The 18,268-nt window shown below is 47.8% G+C and overlaps 1 protein-coding gene across 2 annotated transcripts in view; it reads left to right on the plus strand.

Moving 5' to 3' along the window:
• LOC119436025 (lysophosphatidylcholine acyltransferase 1-like) overlaps window positions 1–18,268 on the plus strand; it is a 126,802-nt gene that overhangs the window by 60,918 nt on the left and 47,616 nt on the right. The window contains exons 2-4 of one of the 2 annotated variants that reach the window (XM_037702757.2): window positions 2,951–3,090; window positions 5,551–5,696; window positions 17,369–17,586. In XM_037702757.2, the coding sequence (XP_037558685.1) occupies window positions 2,951–3,090; window positions 5,551–5,696; window positions 17,369–17,586 (504 nt within the window). Of the gene's footprint in view, window positions 1–2,950; window positions 3,091–5,550; window positions 5,697–13,799; window positions 14,018–17,368; window positions 17,587–18,268 lie in introns of both variants that reach the window. The other variant, XM_037702758.2, reaches the window with a different exon arrangement.

Raw genomic sequence — 18,268 nt, forward strand, 5'->3', positions numbered from 1 at the left:
CTTGTTGTGTGGGCCGGGGAAAGTTCTACGCTCTAAGTAGGAGGATTTCACAACATCGTTGTAGCGTGTCAGGCGATCCCTACCGGTGGGGGCATCCTCCCCGTCTCCCGCGCGGTTAACGAGCCCTCGCGCTAGGGAGTGGGTAACCTCGTTGAGGTTGGGGAGGTGCGGGTGGACGGTGCCTATACATGAGCTGGCAACCAGATGAGCGGGGTGCTTGTTGCAAGATGCGCAAGGCTTGGTGTGAGATACGGCCGTTGATGTAGTTAATAACGGCGGAGCGGGAGTCAGAGACGATGGTATGGCATGTTGGGTCTTGTGTGGCTAGTGCGATGGTCGCTTCTTCAGCTTCTTCAGCGTGTGGGGTTACTAGGCTGATAGCATGATGGAGAGAGCCCTCACGTGTGGCGACGGCTGCAAAGCGGGTACCGTGGGGATATTCGGCGGCGTCGACGAAACTCACACCGTTGTTGCGAGCAAGGGTTTTGGTGAGAGCCGTGGCACATGCTGTGCGGCGTGCGCGGTTGTATTCGGGGTGCATGTTTCTGGGGATAGGGTCGGCGTGAATCCAGGCTCGTAGGTGGAGGGGATCTGGTGTTTATGGCCGTGTTGATGGTGGTAGGTGATACCATAACACACTGGACGAGCTCATCGAGGCCCGACGCCGCTTTCAGCTGGAGAGACTCTCTCTCAGCGACGGGCCGCCATATTCGCACCACAAATCTCAGAAAAAAAAAAAAAAACATGTGGCCATTACACGAGTATATACGGTAATTAGTTGAATGAGAAAACTTTGACTTGCTGAGCAGCATTATAATATCCGAACTACTTTTGAGTGGCCGCGAGTGAGTAGCGTGTGCGCGTCGGGCGTACTTTTGCCATTGCCCTCGATACAGTATACGACATGGCAACCATCGATGTGTATGCAACATATACGGTATACTGTATACCGTATATGTTGCATACACATCGATGGTTGCCATGTGATTGCAGTTAACGAGGACAATTATTACTATAGGCTTTATTTTTACCAGAGAGACTTCGCATGTCCTATATAAAATATGCAGCAGGCAAAAAAAAAAAGAAAAAAGAAAAGAAAGGAAAAAAATTATTAATAAGAAAACACGACAAGAGAGCAGAACTGTTGGCGCGGTGTGTTTAGTGCACATACATAAAGTCTGAGAATGATAAGTGTATAGTACGGGCACAGCTGTTAAAATTTCCGGCTGTGCTGCCATAGAAGCACCTTATCGCGCAGCACTTTCACGGGCTGCTGGTTGCTGGTTCACGGGCTGCTGGTCCGCGCTGCTGGTTATAGTATAGTCGTCTTTATGCGGAGCCATGACGCTGCGCTGTACCGGCGAATAATTATTTCGTGCTTTTCACTGCTTCGTATCCACGTTGGGATGAGCTGTGAGAACTGAAGTAACTGAACTGTGTGGAAACAGCGCGAAGAGGCAAAAGACGAGGAAAATAAACAACAGACGCTGTCCCTTCCAAGAGCTATAGTCTAGCGTGCGCTCCGTCTGCGCATGTTCCTCTTTCTTAACTCTTCGCGCTGTGGGCTCACACCATGCGCGCATACCAACTCGTCCAGTTTGAAAATTTTCAGCAGTAGCCGACTTACGACACTAGCTTTGAAAGAAATGTAGTTTCTCCGTTTTCCGCGTTTTTAATGCGTTAGCATTAGGAATGTCAAAGTGGGAAAAAGTGTGTGTGTGTGTGTGTGTGTGTGTGTGTGTGTGTGTGTGTGTGTGTGTGTGTGTGTGTGTGTGTGTGTGTGTGTGTGTGTGTGTGTGTGTGTGTGTGTGTGTGTGTGTGTGTGTGTGTGTGTGTGTGTGTGTGTGTGTGTGTGTGTGTGTGTGTGTGTGTGTGTGTGTGTGTGTGTGTGTGTGTGTGTGTGTGTGAATCGCAACTGGCGTTGGTCTGCTCAGGACCACCGTCAGTTGCAGCTCCTCGAAGAGGCAGGACATGGGTCGAATGAGAGCTCCTGAACAACAAAACACTTTGCAATGTGGTGTACACGGCGACGTATTGATTACGCATTTATATCTAAAATTTACCTCCACATTGCTATTGTTTTTTTTATTTCTTTTTTTATGTCAGTTTTATGAAACTGTTGCTGCTGTCACCTCAGTACTGTCTTTACGTGCCTTCCCCTGACACAAAACTCTTGTCCTTTTCGAGACAAATGTTGACGTCGTCGTCTTCTTCTTTATAAATCGTAAAAAGATGAAAGTGAAATCTCAAGTAGCTCTTCTGTTGCGAATGTTATTAAAAAGCACTTTCATAACTTTGAGAGCGAAATAAAAGCATCAGAACGTATGTTTGCATAGCGATACACACGATCCGCTGCCGCGATGCTCGGGCACGAGTGGCCACGTAAGCATCATCGACAGAAGCCACCCGCGTGCAGGTAGGAGCTTGCCGATTAAGATGGCGGTATCGAATCGCATATGCGGTATGTAAAGTGCTTTATTAGCCGCGTTTACGTTGAATGCGATAGCATCGCATCTTCCTTCTAATGCATGGCATCCATGCAAACGGGCATGTAGTAGGCAGGAATGTAGGAAGAGGCGTGTAGCGAGCAGGAGTGTAGCTCAAGAGCAGAAGTGGACTTGAGGGAATTCATGTAAGCGCTGGCGCATCGCATAAACATGGTGCGCTAGGATAAGGCATGGGCCAGATGTGCATGTAAATGCGGCTATTGTTAAGTTGTACTGAAAGTGGCAGAACGAAATGCTGGGCGCGATTCCTCTTAATTTCAATGTGAAAGGTAGGCAAGTACTATAGCTACCGGCAAGAATAATACATTGCAAATACATCGGAAAGCTATTTTTGGCCCATAAAAAAAATGGTGCCCCTTTGTTCACTAAGGATGTACGCGAATGAATGGTGTCCTTGTCACACTTCTACTAGTGCGTGACCTATGTTTCCGTTTGTCTCGCAGACTACACGCAACTGAAAGCTCCCGATGACATCGACAACATGACGAGCCAGTTGATCGAAGGCTCCTACTCGCCGATGAAAGACGTCGCGCCGAACCCGTTTCATTATCGTATCCACCTCACCCGGGCCGACAAGATCAAGGTGCGTTCGAGTGGTCTCCACGCATGCCTGATGTGCCTGATTTTCTATTTTTTTTATTGTTTTATTCGGCAGCGCTAATGGCACCCTGCTACAAGGTTACCTTTAGAACGCGAAGGCCTCGCCGGAGAAGCTGCGAAATTTCAGGACAGGCATGAGTGCTACTCGTGCAAATACATGGGAGGCCCTCACCAAATCATATAGCACCGGATTCTGCCCCGGTGATCTTTTCTTATCACTGTATCAAATCACTGTTTTCTTATCATCGTATACAAATGTATCAAACAACTAGCCCAAAAGTCTGTGATCTTAGATTTCTTTGCTCATCTTCTTCGTTATCGTATTGGAAAAATAATTCCAGATGACCTCATGAAAGTATAATCCCTGTCACAAAAGGTTTGGGATTGCCGTGTTTGTGTTACTATAGGTAGTGATGCTGGGGGTGGTGGAGGTTGGGGGCTGGGCTCGCGAGTACCAAGAGCCTGGAGTTTCATTTCGCAGGTGAGCTGGTCATCTCGTTCATTCTTTAGGATTCATGAAACCAGGGATCCAAACAAGAAGAATGTCGTACAACAGGCCAGTCGGCCGTTCTCGGCAGTGGGTAGCTGGCCGTTGCTTTTTTCTATAGGGTGTACATAACCTTGTATACATGGTAGGTGTGCTGACGCAGACACGTAACGCAATTCGAAATTACAAAAAAAAAAAGGAGAGCCCGTAAAATTCAAACCTGGTTTCTCTTGTTAAGAAAACAAAAGGAAAAACACTAAATTAAGTTCCATTAGTAAATTATTGACCTGGAAAGCCGAGAAAGGTCAGTAATACCGAGAAAGGTCAGTAATACCGTGAGCGGCTGTTTGAGAAGAGCCTCAAAAACGAACGACGGGTGGCGACGCAACCTTGAAGTTGCCGCACTAAATACACGTGATGTCATGGGATTTTGACAGTGCCTGCTTGGGATTAGTTCATTGTTCATCGCTAAACGACGATTACACTGCAAATTCTGTGGGAGCTTGAGACTGAACATAGTGAATTTTGATAACGTTTTCTATACAGGAAAAGACCGAAACAAACAATATACTTTGATATCTTTGACGTCACGCATGTACGTCGGCGCTGTGGTTTGGGCACGAGATTAAAGAAAAGTAAACTTTGGCCTTCATTCTCTTCGTTAGTAATCAATCTTTTCCCGCCAAATAAATGCATGCGGCGTCTCGAAAGAAGGCTTCACCAGTTACTCATTAGTGGCCCTTCATGCAAGTGCAACGCAGTCTTACATTATCAATGCCAGGTGCTTTTTTGTAGAAGAAAGGAACGCCTGATCGGCATCGAAGCAATGATTACTGCAGAGATGAGAACTCAAACTTCACTTGCTAAAACATCTATGTTTCATGCCGGAAATTGACAGCAGTGCCACACGTACTGTAACATAGTTGCATTTATAGTACAGTGCCCAATTCAGGCAGTTCCTGTTTCACAGTTCCTATATGCCATTCCAATAATCTGTTCACAAAAAAAAGAAACAAAAAAAAACGAAGGTAACCAAGTGTGTCCTGACGATGATCAGTAACGAAATGACCAGGAGCAACGAAATAAGAAATGGGGAAAAGAAGACCAGACAAAATCAAACTGCAGTGTATACTATGTGTAAAACTAAACGTTCATTCACGTGGGTCGCGAAGCTCAGGACGAAAAGTGGTCCAGAAGCAATTTTCAGCGACATGAACGAGAGATTTTCGCTTGAAAGCGACCGAAAAAAAGAAACGGGGGGGGGGGGGGGGGGGGGGTTGCGGAGGGTAACAACAGCGCAGAAAAATGATTTTGAAATGTGAATATAGTGTGCTCTTTATACCTGTAGGCAAATTTATTATCCGCAATATTGTAAGTTTAAGGCTCCGGGTTGGCCCAATTCCTGTCATTTTTGTTGGGGATATCTTATTGTTCTTTTCATTTCCTTCTTTAGTCGTATGTCGTATTGCTCTGTCGTGGCATTTAAAAATACGAGCGCAACTCGTGTGTCTGTGTGTGAGAGAGACACCACCCGGCCCCCAACTGTGGTGTCAATTTTTTTCCCATTTTCTTTTGCGGATGTTTTGTTCCACCGAAAGTGTTCCCCCCCCCATTACACAGACGGTGTCAGTGTCCATGAACAGCCATGTCTTGAACGTACGGGCTTCTATGGAACCTTTTCTACCACGTGTACCTTGCCACACCTTCTTTGTGGTGCCAAGAAGCTGCATGTTTTTTTTTTTTGTTTTTTTTTTCTGTCATTTTGCCCTTTCTCTTGCCAGCGAAGATGAGCGGGGTCCAGTGTGCGCGTTGGGCTCAGTGTTCTGTCATGTAGAGGTGGGAAATTATAAACTTGCGCCGACTGTCCTGTCCGTCTTTCGCATTACCCTATCCGTTTTTCACACGTCCCGTTGTCTCCGCTGTTTCGCCATAATATAAACTTATACCGCGTGCCAGGTGGCCCTGATGTCGGTGTTCGTGGTTCCGATACGCATCGTCTTGATCATATTCTTCCTGCTGCTCACCTGGTTCGGCTGCTACCTGGGTCAACTTGGCCTTTCGCACAAGGACCGCACAGAGAAGCCACTCACGGGATTCCGCAGGTGCGTTCGCCATTTGGCGCAAACTCGCATGCTCTCATACACTACCAGCATGCCTGCATGGAAATACGCGTGTCTCTTGCAGCACGCTTTTTTTTTTCCTTCTTTTTTTTTGTTGAAATCCTTGGCACTTCCGATATCTGACGTCGTTTAGCGGCAGTGGGTGAATCCTGGAGATAAACCATCTCACGGTGTTCTACTGAAAATTTGCCGTTGTCCCTGTTTGCGCAGGTAGCCGGTATAGCTGCGTCTTTCTGTGGTTAATTTGAGGCTTTGCCATGTGTTGTAGGGTCCATAAGCCACAAAGCACGCGTCTAAGGACAGAGGTTGTTTCCCAGTCAGGAAGAACTTCTGTTAGTTTTCAGCTTAGTTTTATAATGTCTACCTCTTCTACAGGGGGCATAAAAGTTGATTTGGATGAATCATGTGAAGGTTGTGCCGAAAATTCCTGGCCTAGCCTAGAAACAAGCAGCTTGTGTAACTTAGTATCTGTTGCATTTCAACATAGCTATTTAGCGTGTCCGTGCAATTGGTCCACCAATTCTCCGTTGCTTGGATCCCTGCAGAGAAAAAAAGAAAAGAAAGAAACGTAAAGTTTGGCACTCTGCTAAGCGGGTCGCAGGATCGATGATGTCATCTTGATAGGAAACGTGGACGCGAGAGAGTTCTGTTTTTATACGAAAAGGGGAAAGTGCGATGGCGGAAGATCTGGCGCGGATGCTTAATCACAGAAAAGTTGTGGGAGTGAGTTGCATCCACCCATATGGCTGCGCGGTGTGAGGGCGCATTGTCCTGGTGAAAATTGACCCCCTTCGAAGCAAAGCGCGTCGTCTGGCTCTACCTCAAAGGTGATATATGAGGGCAACATAACGTTTCACAGTCGAAGTCCGCCTTCTCTGCAGGAAATAGATGAACAGCATATATCCTCCTGAGAGCCCTTGTACGTTATACTTAAGGTCCTTCGTTTTCGGCATGTACAGGGTGTCCCAGCTGTCACGCAGCACGATTTAAAAAACGAGGAACGGCGTTACGCGAAGCAAACCTAGTGCGTATTGTTTCCAGTACAGTGGAGTAGCCGCCAGTATTTTTTTAGTTGCTGAGATTTAATTAATTAATTGTAATTAATTATCTAACTCGGGAAGTACTGTCCTAATTATCAAAGTGTCAATGGGAAAGTTGTAGAGCAACATGAAAAACTCCCGATACAGCTTTCCGTTGCTCAATACATGCTACATAAAAGTGTTTTTCTGAGCATGAAAGAAGCCCGCGAATACACGCCAAGTGCCTCGAGCGGCCAGTCGTGCGGCAATTCTGCGTGTATTGGCGGGCTTCTTTCACACTCGGAAAAACACATTTATGTAGCACGTATTGAGCAACAGAAAGCTATATCGGGATTTTTCATGTTGCTCTACAACTTTCCCATTGACACTTTGATAATTAGGACAGTACTTCCCGAGTTAGATAATTAATTACAATTAATTGATTAAATCTCAGTAACGAAAAAATTACTGGCGGCTACTCCATTGTACTGGAAACAATACGCACTAGGTTGACTTCGCGTAACGCCGTTCCTCTTTTTTTAAATCGTGCTGCGTGATAGCTGGGACACCCTGTATATATGGAAATATATACATATATATAAAATCGGGTGGTAGAAATGGGGCGGTATTATTGAAGAGGGAAATTTGGGACAAATCGGGGTTTTGTTGTCTGGCTGTCCAAAGTTAGAGATTTTTTCGGGTTACCTTTACAAAAGATTCACACCGGCAGAGGTATCCTTTTGGACACAAACGTTCTATTTAAACAAGCGAAATCACGCACATCATGTAATGACAAAGAGAGCTGCTCGCAAATCACGTGACGAACTCCTTGTCAGGCCCCCCATTATTAATACATTAAAAAAAACCAAGTTAACCAAAACAGTAAATTGAGACGTGTTTGGCGATCTCTTCTTCAATGTCTCCGCTTTTTTCAAAAGGAAATAAGTATAACTAGTGCACACGGGCATGCTACACTTGAGGTGTGATGCTTTTCCTTATCTTAGAAGGCCCTTGTTGACATTATGCATGGTTATGCATCGTGAGCATTCATGTGGCCTTTCGTCTTTTCCGTTGTCCCATTTTACTGGTTCAGATATAGCTCTTGCAACAAAATTAATGGAATACTAACTAGCCGAGTCAGCCACTTTTCTTTGAGCATAGCATACTTGGGTAAAGGACCTCTCAGCGTAACAGCGCTACGTTCGCTTCCCAGCGCATTACCGCTGTTTACATGCATGTACGCGACGTGCAGCAAATGCGATGGATTGCGCAGTTGTCGTATTCATGTAAAAGCGGCCATACTAAAAAAAAAAGCAAGCAGCTTTTGTCGACTCAAGGTGGGCAGGCGCTCAATATATTATATTTTTATGCATGCCAATTTTCGCTTGAGTGTGCAGTGAAATTAAGGCATATACCATATTCATTCAGGTTAGTTTGCAGTAATGCTAATTAGTACGTTATGTTTTAGGGCAAAAACCGCACAAAAAAAAAGTTGGGACAAGAAAGAGCCATCTACAGCGTTTTGTGGTTGTCTCTCAGTCTTCTCCAGTTTTTTTGCGCTGTTTTTGTTCTAAAACACTATATTATTTCATTAACAATATGATATATCTTGACAAGTTGCTCACGCAAGGTGGGCAGCGTTCATTAGTTTTGTAACACCTGCATTTATTATTATCCTTTACGAAAGGGCAAACGTGGGGAGAAATGGGGCTTAACCCAATTTTAATTAAACATTTTCGTGGTGAAAAATTCTGGAATTATCAGGTTTTACCCGAAAACGAGGGATCCGGAATTGCGTATAATTGCACATTGCTTTCAGTCCTTTTCAAAGCATTTGTCCCGGATATGAAGTCAGATGCCTGCAGAACTGTAATTTGGTCATATGCTTGCCTCCAGCGTTTGAGAAAATTGACAAATTTTATCTAGGCCGTTATGTCGTCACAGTTGACGAAACGCACCCATGAAGTGCGTATTGAAAACCGCGCGATGACAGGAAAAAGTTGGATGGAGCATCAGCACGGAGGCCTACTTGCCACATGATGTTACAAAGCCTGCTTTACCGTAACAAACATGATACGGTTTCTTCGTCCTCGTACACGAAGATACGTTCGTAACGTGCCAGTCGGTAATAAGAACCGACATGAAAAACTAAATTATGTCCCAGAGCCTTCTTCGGGCTGGCACAGGCTGGCCTTCCGCAACGTGGGTATAGTCTTCGATGCTGTTCCGTCCATGCTTAAAGGAAGTAGCCGACTTGTTTACTGTGCTATAGGTGAGGGCGTCCTCTCCCAACGTCTTGACAATGTCATGAACCGTAGTTAGTCATTTCCGGGATAAAAATGCAAGCATTACGAATGCTTTGAAGTTCACCGTTTTGGTTTAACTGTGCCCATCGCCACAACCTGCCGGCGGTCGCTACGATCAACATGTGCGCCGCGCATGCGCTAGTCCTTCTTGCACGACTTCTGAAGAACAGTTCTGCCGCAAAAAGAGTTTTCCGCGTTATGCTAAGGACTTAGGCAACAGCCTTCGGCTGTAAAATATTAATCCACGCGTGGTGCCATTCTGGCCAAGACAGAGTGAACAAAATATGTTGCGGTCCTTCTATGATTAAGTTTGCCGCAGTTCCTCGTGTTTGCGCGCAGGCACCAGGGACAACTGCGTCCCTCTGGTGCTTATACGGCGCTTTGCCGTACAAACTCTGGCTTCGAACTGGGTTCGTTAAGAGGCGTGTCCGAGGGAAAATATTTGCTAAGCTCTGCAAAAGGAAACTTTAACGCTGCCTCATATTGTCCAGAAACTGAGCTGCCAAGGGTTTGCGTGTGCTCCGGCGTGTGCGTATGTGTGTGTCTTGGGACGATACGCTGCTTCCGTTTTTGCGGGCTAAGAAGAGGGCGACGCTTCGTGCACGCGAAGGAACTCGGTTCCGCTCCCGAGGCTGAAGGCGCGCGCAGCGCAGCCGCCGCTAGCTTCTTCGGCGACGGATGTTGTGTCTCAGAGGTCGAGTTGTTTGCACAGCTGTCGCAAGGAGGCTTTCCGGGTGCGCCTCTAACTCGGTTTACTCCGACAAACTCAGCTACGCTGCTTCTCTAAAAGCGTTCAGCGCTGCCTTAAACTGCAGGGTTGATGCCAAGCGACAGACCTCTCACATACGCGAAAAATTCGGTTCGTGTCTTGGACATTGTAATATAGTTGGCTACCCTCTGTTGACTATATAGCGCACGCATGCCGACCAGTAATGAATAGCCTTTGAGTGCGGACAGCTTCTCGAATTCAGCTTCTCGTTGGCTGACATGAGCTTTACCTTGTGCAGTGTTGCACAATTTTTGCGAGACAGCGCCCGTGCAACCGCCTGCTGGTTGTGGCGGCGCGGCTTACCTTCGGAACGGTGAAAATTTCGTCCATAGCCACCGCCCTTAGGCCCGCAGTGCTTAATTATGCGCGCAGGATTTTAAAGGACGACTTAATTAGAAACCGCTGGTGGTAGCTGGACGCCTTGCCGCATTTCTTCCTTTCTCCCTTTCTCCACGGAGACTTAAGACGCACGGGAGGAGGAGGGAAGGGGTGTAGTTGAGGAACTTACGCAGAACATTGCACCTCCTTTGGGTGCCCCCCCCCCCCCCCCCTCTTTGTTCCCGATGTTCGACATAGTGTTTGGCTCCCTCACCAGTGGCGCCTGAACGATTCCCCGCCGCGTTTTGCAAAACTTTTGTACCTTATAGTGCAGGAAATGCTCGTTTGAGGCAGCTTGCTCGATGAAGATTAGGCGGAGAACACATTCGGGTGTTCGATATATCTTGAATGTTTCTTTTCGTCCCCATGCAATTTGCTTGCCGGTGCGAAATATGACTGTTCCCAGTTACCAAGTGCATATAAAGGACCGTAAAGATAAGATTTTAAAAAATGGGCAAAGGAATTCAGCAATCTAGAACAACCGCGAAACCCTCCCGCTGGTTTACAGGCGCGTTGTATTTTAATGAAAGTGATTGTTAATGCAAAGGCAGACCATTTACGAAAGCCAATGTTGTCCCACTGCACTCTTTATAATCCTTGTTCAGAGGTATCTAATGGTAAACAGCCGACATGAATTTGTGGAGGGGGAGAAATAGTGGCGTCCTTTTCCACCGCTCTCTCGACGCTTTCATCTCTCACCACCTCTCAGACGACTGTGCGGGAAGTGCGTACTGTTTTGCTCGGATATTTGCTTACTCGGAACAGCCATGGTACTGGCGTCCGTGTCGTGCAGGCGCGGGTACGTCCGCAGTAACTCGCAGTAGCCATGCACTGTGTGTACATTCAAGCAGTTAGAGTTAATGGATGGCGATTGGGTTCGGTGGTAGCAGGGCACATGTCATGAGACGCCTTGCCAATTCGGTAGCATAAACCTGCAGTGTTAACTGGATAATCAGCGTGACACACTCTCGCTTTCAATAATATTAAGAAGAAGATAATGAAACTTCGCTCGTATTTCACCAACACGCGCTTAACTTTCCGGAATATCTGTAGTGCCGTTTAAGAAAGTTAACGTTCGTTGGTAGCACTGCAATTTTGTCGTAGCACAATAGCCAGCAGCTTGTCCGAAATAAAGCAAATTCAGATTGCGAGACACCTGCTCAAGAAGCATTCGATCTATTTGGCGTCCTTCCTTTAGCGCTGGCGCCATTACTCGTTACGTATGATTTGGCTTCCTACAACAGATGTCGCCTACGCGGCCGCTTCTCTGCTTTGCGCTCGAAGTACTCGGACAGTTATAGCTGAGACGCGCAACAGCGACAACGAGATGGCCGCATATGGACATGTAGTAAACACCATGAACGAAAGACAAACAAAAAATACTCATCTGGGATGCTATTCTCGGGCGATCACTTTCGCGAGATTTCGCGTGACTAGCGCGCTGTCTTAGCACAGTGCTAGGAACGCTGTCGCCCGCAGACGCTTACGCGCCCGGCACTCACTCGACATCTCGTGAAAGTGAAAGCATCTCCGAAAGTAATAGCCCGAGAATACTGCCCCTGTTTTACACTGTAAATTGAAAAAAAAAAAAAAAACAAGTACAAATGAAGGGCGGCGTGGGCTACGAAAAGTAACTGACTTTTGCACTAAAGTACAAATCGGTAACTCCAGGGATAAGAGCGCACTAGATATTTTACGTCTACTGCTCAAAAGCCCCTCTGCCACATCTAACACATCGATTGGTGGACGCACGAACTGCATTAGCGATACGTGGTCTGTTTTTGAGAAAACATGTATTTCCTTTCTTTTCGTAAATCCTCATGCAGACGATTGTTGATCTTCTGAAGATCCACCGCGACTGCTCGCAATTGACGTCAAAGGAGTGGCCACGCCAACCGAAACATTGAGCTCGAAAAAAAAAAAAAGAAAGTCTGTCCACTATGGCGTGAATATGCCAACGAAAAATTACCACGAGCTGGACCCTCAGGAAAGGGCGAAGAGGGCTGTTGCAGGGCTCCTCTCAGAAGTGCTCGTGTACCCGCTTATGTGACATGTATACGATGCTGCGAGCGGCATGCAGGGCTGGCGGTCTTTCAGACAGGCGTCGGCCGTTCTCTGCTATAGTCGCAACGCGCGCATTTTTTGCTGTGCGCGGTCCTCTATTCTGCTTGTCATGATTCATTTAGAGTTGCGCTCGCTGCATTCATCGTGCGCGGCTGACACATGCCGCTCCGCGGAACCGCGGCAGCCGCCATTTAGTCGTCTCCCCGCGCTGCGCTGACGCTCGGCGATAGAGAATTCCAGAGAGCCGCTGCATGCCACGAGATGGGTGGCTATGTAATCTAGGCAGCCCGGACGCCTGACGACAGCCGTTCGGAGAAAGCCGGCTCGGATGACTGCACATTCGCTGCGTCTTTTGTCAATCTCGATTGTCGGCTAAAACATCTCTTGCCCATACAGCCACACATCTAATCTGAATCGGCCAGCAATAGGCGCGCTTACATATTCTTCCGTGGCGCAGCTCGTGCTTCATCACCGCCTGTCATTGAAGTTATGCTCACTGCATTGTATGATGTGTTCAAATGAGTCACAATGTTCTTTTCGGTTTAAGTGTGTTTTGGAGTATTTGAATGTGAAAGCCTTGGCGTGGCGTTATGGCTGATTAGTGAGCCTCGCAGTCTTGGTTGTTTTGAATACAGTCTTAGCTCTATGTTTTAGTTGCATTCAGTGTTTAATTCATTGCTTGATGTTTTCTTTTTCTGTTCCTTTTTCTCTTTTTCCCATCTGTTTCTGTCGCGTGACTTCTCCCCCATGGCCCCACCCCCTTTTCTGTTCACTTTTCCCCATCCTCCCCGCACGCCCTGGCAACCCTGTGCACCCGCCGTGGCCTGCTGGCGATTGTGGATCGAACGAACCGTGGACGAACTATTGACATCGGTTGAATGCGGTCGCGTCTTCTTGATTTATACTTTCTTCACATCTCGCGGCCTCCACAATGATGGTCTGTGTGCTTTTCTATCCTCACCTTGCTTGCAATTGTTTTTATTTTTCCCCCGTGTTTACAAAAAAAAAAAAAATATTGATAACCATACAAACAAATTACCTTGTTCAACCCCTGCTTTGATTCGTATGGATGGTTGTGACCCCTAACAATAATATTAACCAAACACTTGTGGTGCCGCATTATCCATGGCGTCTCGTGGTTGATGCGGGGCCATGAAAACCTGTCGTGCTCTGCCTTACAAACACGCGCATTAAATACCTGCTTCGGCGAATTTTATGTGTGCGTATTTTTCGGAACAAAATCTGCCTCTAAGTGTCATTACTCTGCTTTTTTTTTCTTTCTTTTTTTTTTTCTCTCGTATATGACAATATGAACGCAACGCCTGGTCGCCTCGTTTCGGCGATGCGCTGGCCTTTTCTGGCACCTGTTACCTGTTGGTGTTTCCTGTACTGTTCGCCAATGGTCGTCATCGCCGCGGACCGACACGGACATTGGCGTCAATGGCCGTACCACGACTTCACGGACTGGTTCGTTATGATGGACGTCTGGCGTGGCTAAAATTTACCGACGGTTACGTTTCGACTCACGACAAACGGCGGTGTCGGACAGGGACTACCTTAAGCCGTTTTTAGCGTTTTTTCTACGGCTCACGTTTGAAAGCGGTGGCCTGGCCTACAGCTTCAAGGGCAAGCTGGCGTCGCAGAAGGAGGCGCCCGTGCTTGTTGTGGGACCGCACTCGTCCCTTCTGGATGGCGTAGTCGTGCTTCTGTTGGGAGGGCTCACGCCCGTCGCCAAAGCCGGCTCCGCGGACGTGCCCATCTTTGGAAGTAAGCGCCGTCCCTTTTGACCATTTGACCACAGCATGGCTCGCGCAGTGGACGACTTTGGCGCGTCCCTTGTAGAACGAACAAGTGCCTCTATGGTGGCAGTCGTCAAAGCCACTGTTGCGGGTGTCATGGGAAGCTGTCGGGAGGAGTATAGCATAATAAAGCAAATCAAGGTCACTTCAAGAGTCCAGAGCCGATGTAGCGACCAATTCCGGGATGGTTCCATCGATGCAGTGTTCTTTCTGTCGTATTGTACAGTGCTCTATAGGCTATTTAATTGCTTGCGCGAGACGCCTTTTACGTATAAGGTTGAAGTGTTTTGGCATGACCTGCTACGGCGGCGGCAAGGCGCACGTGCAGGTGCAACGGGATGCGTGCGGCGCACGTGGTTCCTCGATGCCGCACATCGTTGACATGTGTTGTTTGTGTGGCGCTGGTTCGCCGCTCGTTAACCTCTTCGCTCACTGCACAACAACGAAAACGGAAGTACGGCACTTGTAGTTTAGCTAGAATAATTTGAGACAGCAGCAGCCGATAGTCGGACGGACGGAAATAAATAGAATATGAGGGGTACTCTCCTGTCATGCAACAAAGTGAAAGCTGGCTTTTATGTTGGAGTCGTGAAGTAAATTGAAAGGCGCACTGTCATTTCACTTTACGACAGAGGCTGTGAAAAATGTTCTTGAACGAAGTAAATGGGAGTGGGATGGCACGAACACATAATACATGAAGGTGTTGGATTGATGTAAGGTAAGTAATGAGGGGCGGTTTATTTTCACTTACAAAGTGTGATAATTGCGCCTTCGTATACGAAGCACTATTGCCAATATCTTCACATGTGGCATTCGTGCTTTATCTGTCCGCAATATGTCGCACAGCGCAGCATTTTACCTCGACACCGCTCCATTTCGTCTACCTGCACAAAGCAGAGTACAAAGCGTCTGTACAAAGCGAACATCCTTGGAAACCGATATGGGACGTCCGTATACTATAGCCGGCGGCCATCCGTGGTCCTGCGTTCGTGCCCAACACCAGCTTTCGGCTCGGGCGGCCCAAGGAATCCGCGTGAGCGAAGACGAGGAGCAGCGTGTGATCCTGTTTTCATCACTGCCTAGTGCGCGCGCTTTGGCCGTATTATTGATCGCAGGAATGCGGTGTGAAGACAGAAGTGAAGGTTATCGGAACGGGGTTCCCCTGAGGACTGCTGGAAGCGGAAGAACTGTCTGAATGATAAATTTGCTCGATCACCGAGAGACCGAGACCAAGCTGGACCGAACGCACCGCGACTTGTGCCAAGTTCTCTCTTTACTGGCTCTTTCACAGGAACCCCGAATTCCTTCGACACAGTTCGGTAACGGCAGGCTTCGTGCGACCCTTGGAACGTCGACTCTCCGTATTACGACCTTTGAAATGAACTGCTGCTCAAACCGACGCTTGGATCTTGTCCCTCGCTATCCGGCAATGAGAATGCCGCGTCCACTTATTATTGTTCGTTTTTGACGCAAGGTCCGTTCGACCAAGAAAAATTGAAATCGTGTCACATGTGTGATGCAGAGCGGCTGCTCTCTCACACTTGTTTCACACACACAACGTATAGAAAGGTGTGCGCCCTTAGGTAACTTGGACAGTTTTTATGAATCTAGAGTACAAATGAATCGACGCATTTCTCTCTCTGCACATTGTCCGTTTAGCATGCCACGGTAATGCTTGCCGGTTTCTGTTCGTCACGTTTTACCTTCTTTCGTCTTTCCTTTTGCTCTCCCACTGTGCTTTTTCTTTGTTTTGCTGGGTTGCTGGCTTGCGCAGTTTTTACGTGTGCCGTGTTGGTGTGCAATTTTGTGATGTACGCGTATTACTTAAGTGTAACTGGTGGAGGAATTGCATGGGTATCTTGGTGCATGCAGTGTCAATTTCTGGGTTATTACGAATTACCTTTCTTTAATTAATAACTGCCGTTGCCTCTGCTGCTGTGCCAGTGGTGTCTGATCACGTTCCTGAAGTTCTTTTTCAGCGGTGTTGCGTTACGTCCTGCACGCCTCGGGGATCGCGTGAGCGCGTTTCTTACTCTTGACATCCAGGAACTGCTATCAGTTCTGAGTTCTTTAGCTGCAACTGCACAGATAAATAACCGCCACAAAAGGGGAAGAGGCAATACGTGAGATGTTTAATACAAGGGCTGTAGCGTGGCAGCATTGTTACACAAGTTGCGAAATGCGAAAAAAAAAATATCGTGCGCTTGTGTAGTTCAAACCCTGCTCAAATCCTGCGCTTAATGTAGCTCCAATCCTGTTCAAATTCTGAGCTTGTGTAGTTAAAATCCAGCGCTAATGTAGCTCCACCAACGTGAAACCTGGGGAAGTGCGAAGCAGTGATGGGCCGGTGTTTCCCTTATGTTAACTCACCGTTGTTTTGAACTACACAAGCGCAGGACTTGAGCAGGATTGGAGCTACATTAAGAGCTGGATTAATAACCGCCACAGAAGGGGAAGAGGAAATACGTGAGATGTTTAATACAAGGGCTCTAGCATGGCAGCATTGTTACGCAAGCTGCGGAATGCGAAAAAAGGAAAGATGGGAAGCGAGCGGGAGATGATATATTGAACGTCACGAACGTTTTCCATCACGTGGTGCCCGAGTCCTCTGCTTCCACGTTGACCAGCAGATATTTTGTTACATTTTTAACCCCGTAATCTTGTCGCCACATACCAATAAAGAAATCAAAAGCTGACATAGTTGTCTTCGTTAGCAGACGTTACAGCTTTAACATAAACTTCGTCACGTCTGTACCCGCACTCCGTAAGCCTTGATCTGTCTCTGTACCGTATTGCTCCTTCGACCTAAACGGGGAAAGTTCAAGCTGCAGCGTTATACTTGCTTAAAGAGACCTTCTTTGCTCCGTGTAAAGTGACAGGCCGTAAAAAACAGACGCCATCGTACCTTTTTCTTTTTTTCTTTTTGTGTAAAGTTTCTTCCTCCTCCCCACCATACGCTTTCTTAAGTCAACAAGCCGCCTCGTCGCTTATCGCACAGCGGGTGCCACTCCTCTTCTCACCTGGCTGTCTCGCAATATTTATGCTTATAAATGCATCTCTTCAGTTGGCTGTTTCATTGGGGTTGCCCGCGACGTATGCAGTCATACCAATCAGAAACAAATGGGCCGATCGAGTTTCAATGTGGGCTAAGGAGCCACACACGCGAATGCCCCAGGGGTCGCAGAGGTTTGGCGCCCGTTGCGGCGGCTAGCCTGCAGGCGGCGCATTTGCGTGTCTTGTGTGTTTGTGTGCGTACGTACATGGTGTGTCCGCCTGTGTCTCTTTTCCGTGGTGTCCGGGTGGCTGGCGACTGCCGCAGGGCCATCCAAAGCGCGTCCCGAGAGTGCGTGCTCATGTGCGTGCGCTCCGCTGGCTTCGTGCTGCGGACGGTGGGGCGGGCCGCGCCCGCCCACGAGGCTCCCATCCTGGTGGCCGCGCCGCACTCCTCCTTTTTCGACACAGTGGCCGCCATGCACGGCAACCCGGTGCCTTCGGCCGTCGTGCGCTCCAAGAGCAAGGGCATGTTCTTCCTCGGCAGTACGTTCTCAGCACCCCTCCTTCTCAATTTCATGTGGGTCTTGTGTGTCTGTCCCTGTCTCTCTCCCCTTGGTGGTTGGGTCCTCTGGTGTGTCGCCTGCTTGGGGCCAACTAACTGTGCTAACAGGGCCCGCGGGTGCTGCGCGGCAATGCCTGCGGCAGGGGCTCTCCCCCTTCACTGGAGCGAGGAGCGCACATGAGACTTGTTTGTCCAAAGGCTGCTGACGGGAGGTCTTTAGCTGCGCCGGCGCCTCTATATGGCGGTGATCTGGAGCCACAGTTTTACTGTTAGCAGGTAAAAAACAGTTGAGCGCACGTTTCGCTGCTCGTTACCTCACAAAACTGAGTGCACGAAGCACTGCGGTACTTTGCCCGGAATTGGCGGTGAACTAATACCACAAATAAGCATTGTGCACGTGACACTCATCATCCGGAACACTCGCATTCTTCCGATTTGCGAAGATGGGACTGATGGCTGGGAATACTGTCGATAAAAGCAGCGTTCCAACATTGCCGTGAATTCCCGTTTTGCAGATATGGCGAGTAACGACGGCTTTAGCTGTATTAGCTGTATTAGCGGTATGTGTGCTCGTCGCTCCAGTGAATTAGTAAGGCATGTTGTTGTAAATTGTATTTGAATTATTGCCAGTTTTTAAGCGTCGAAGCGTAACGAGAAAAACCG

The sequence above is a fragment of the Dermacentor silvarum genome, chromosome 1 (genome assembly GCF_013339745.2).
Source record: "Dermacentor silvarum isolate Dsil-2018 chromosome 1, BIME_Dsil_1.4, whole genome shotgun sequence".
Taxonomy (NCBI): domain Eukaryota; kingdom Metazoa; phylum Arthropoda; class Arachnida; order Ixodida; family Ixodidae; genus Dermacentor; species Dermacentor silvarum.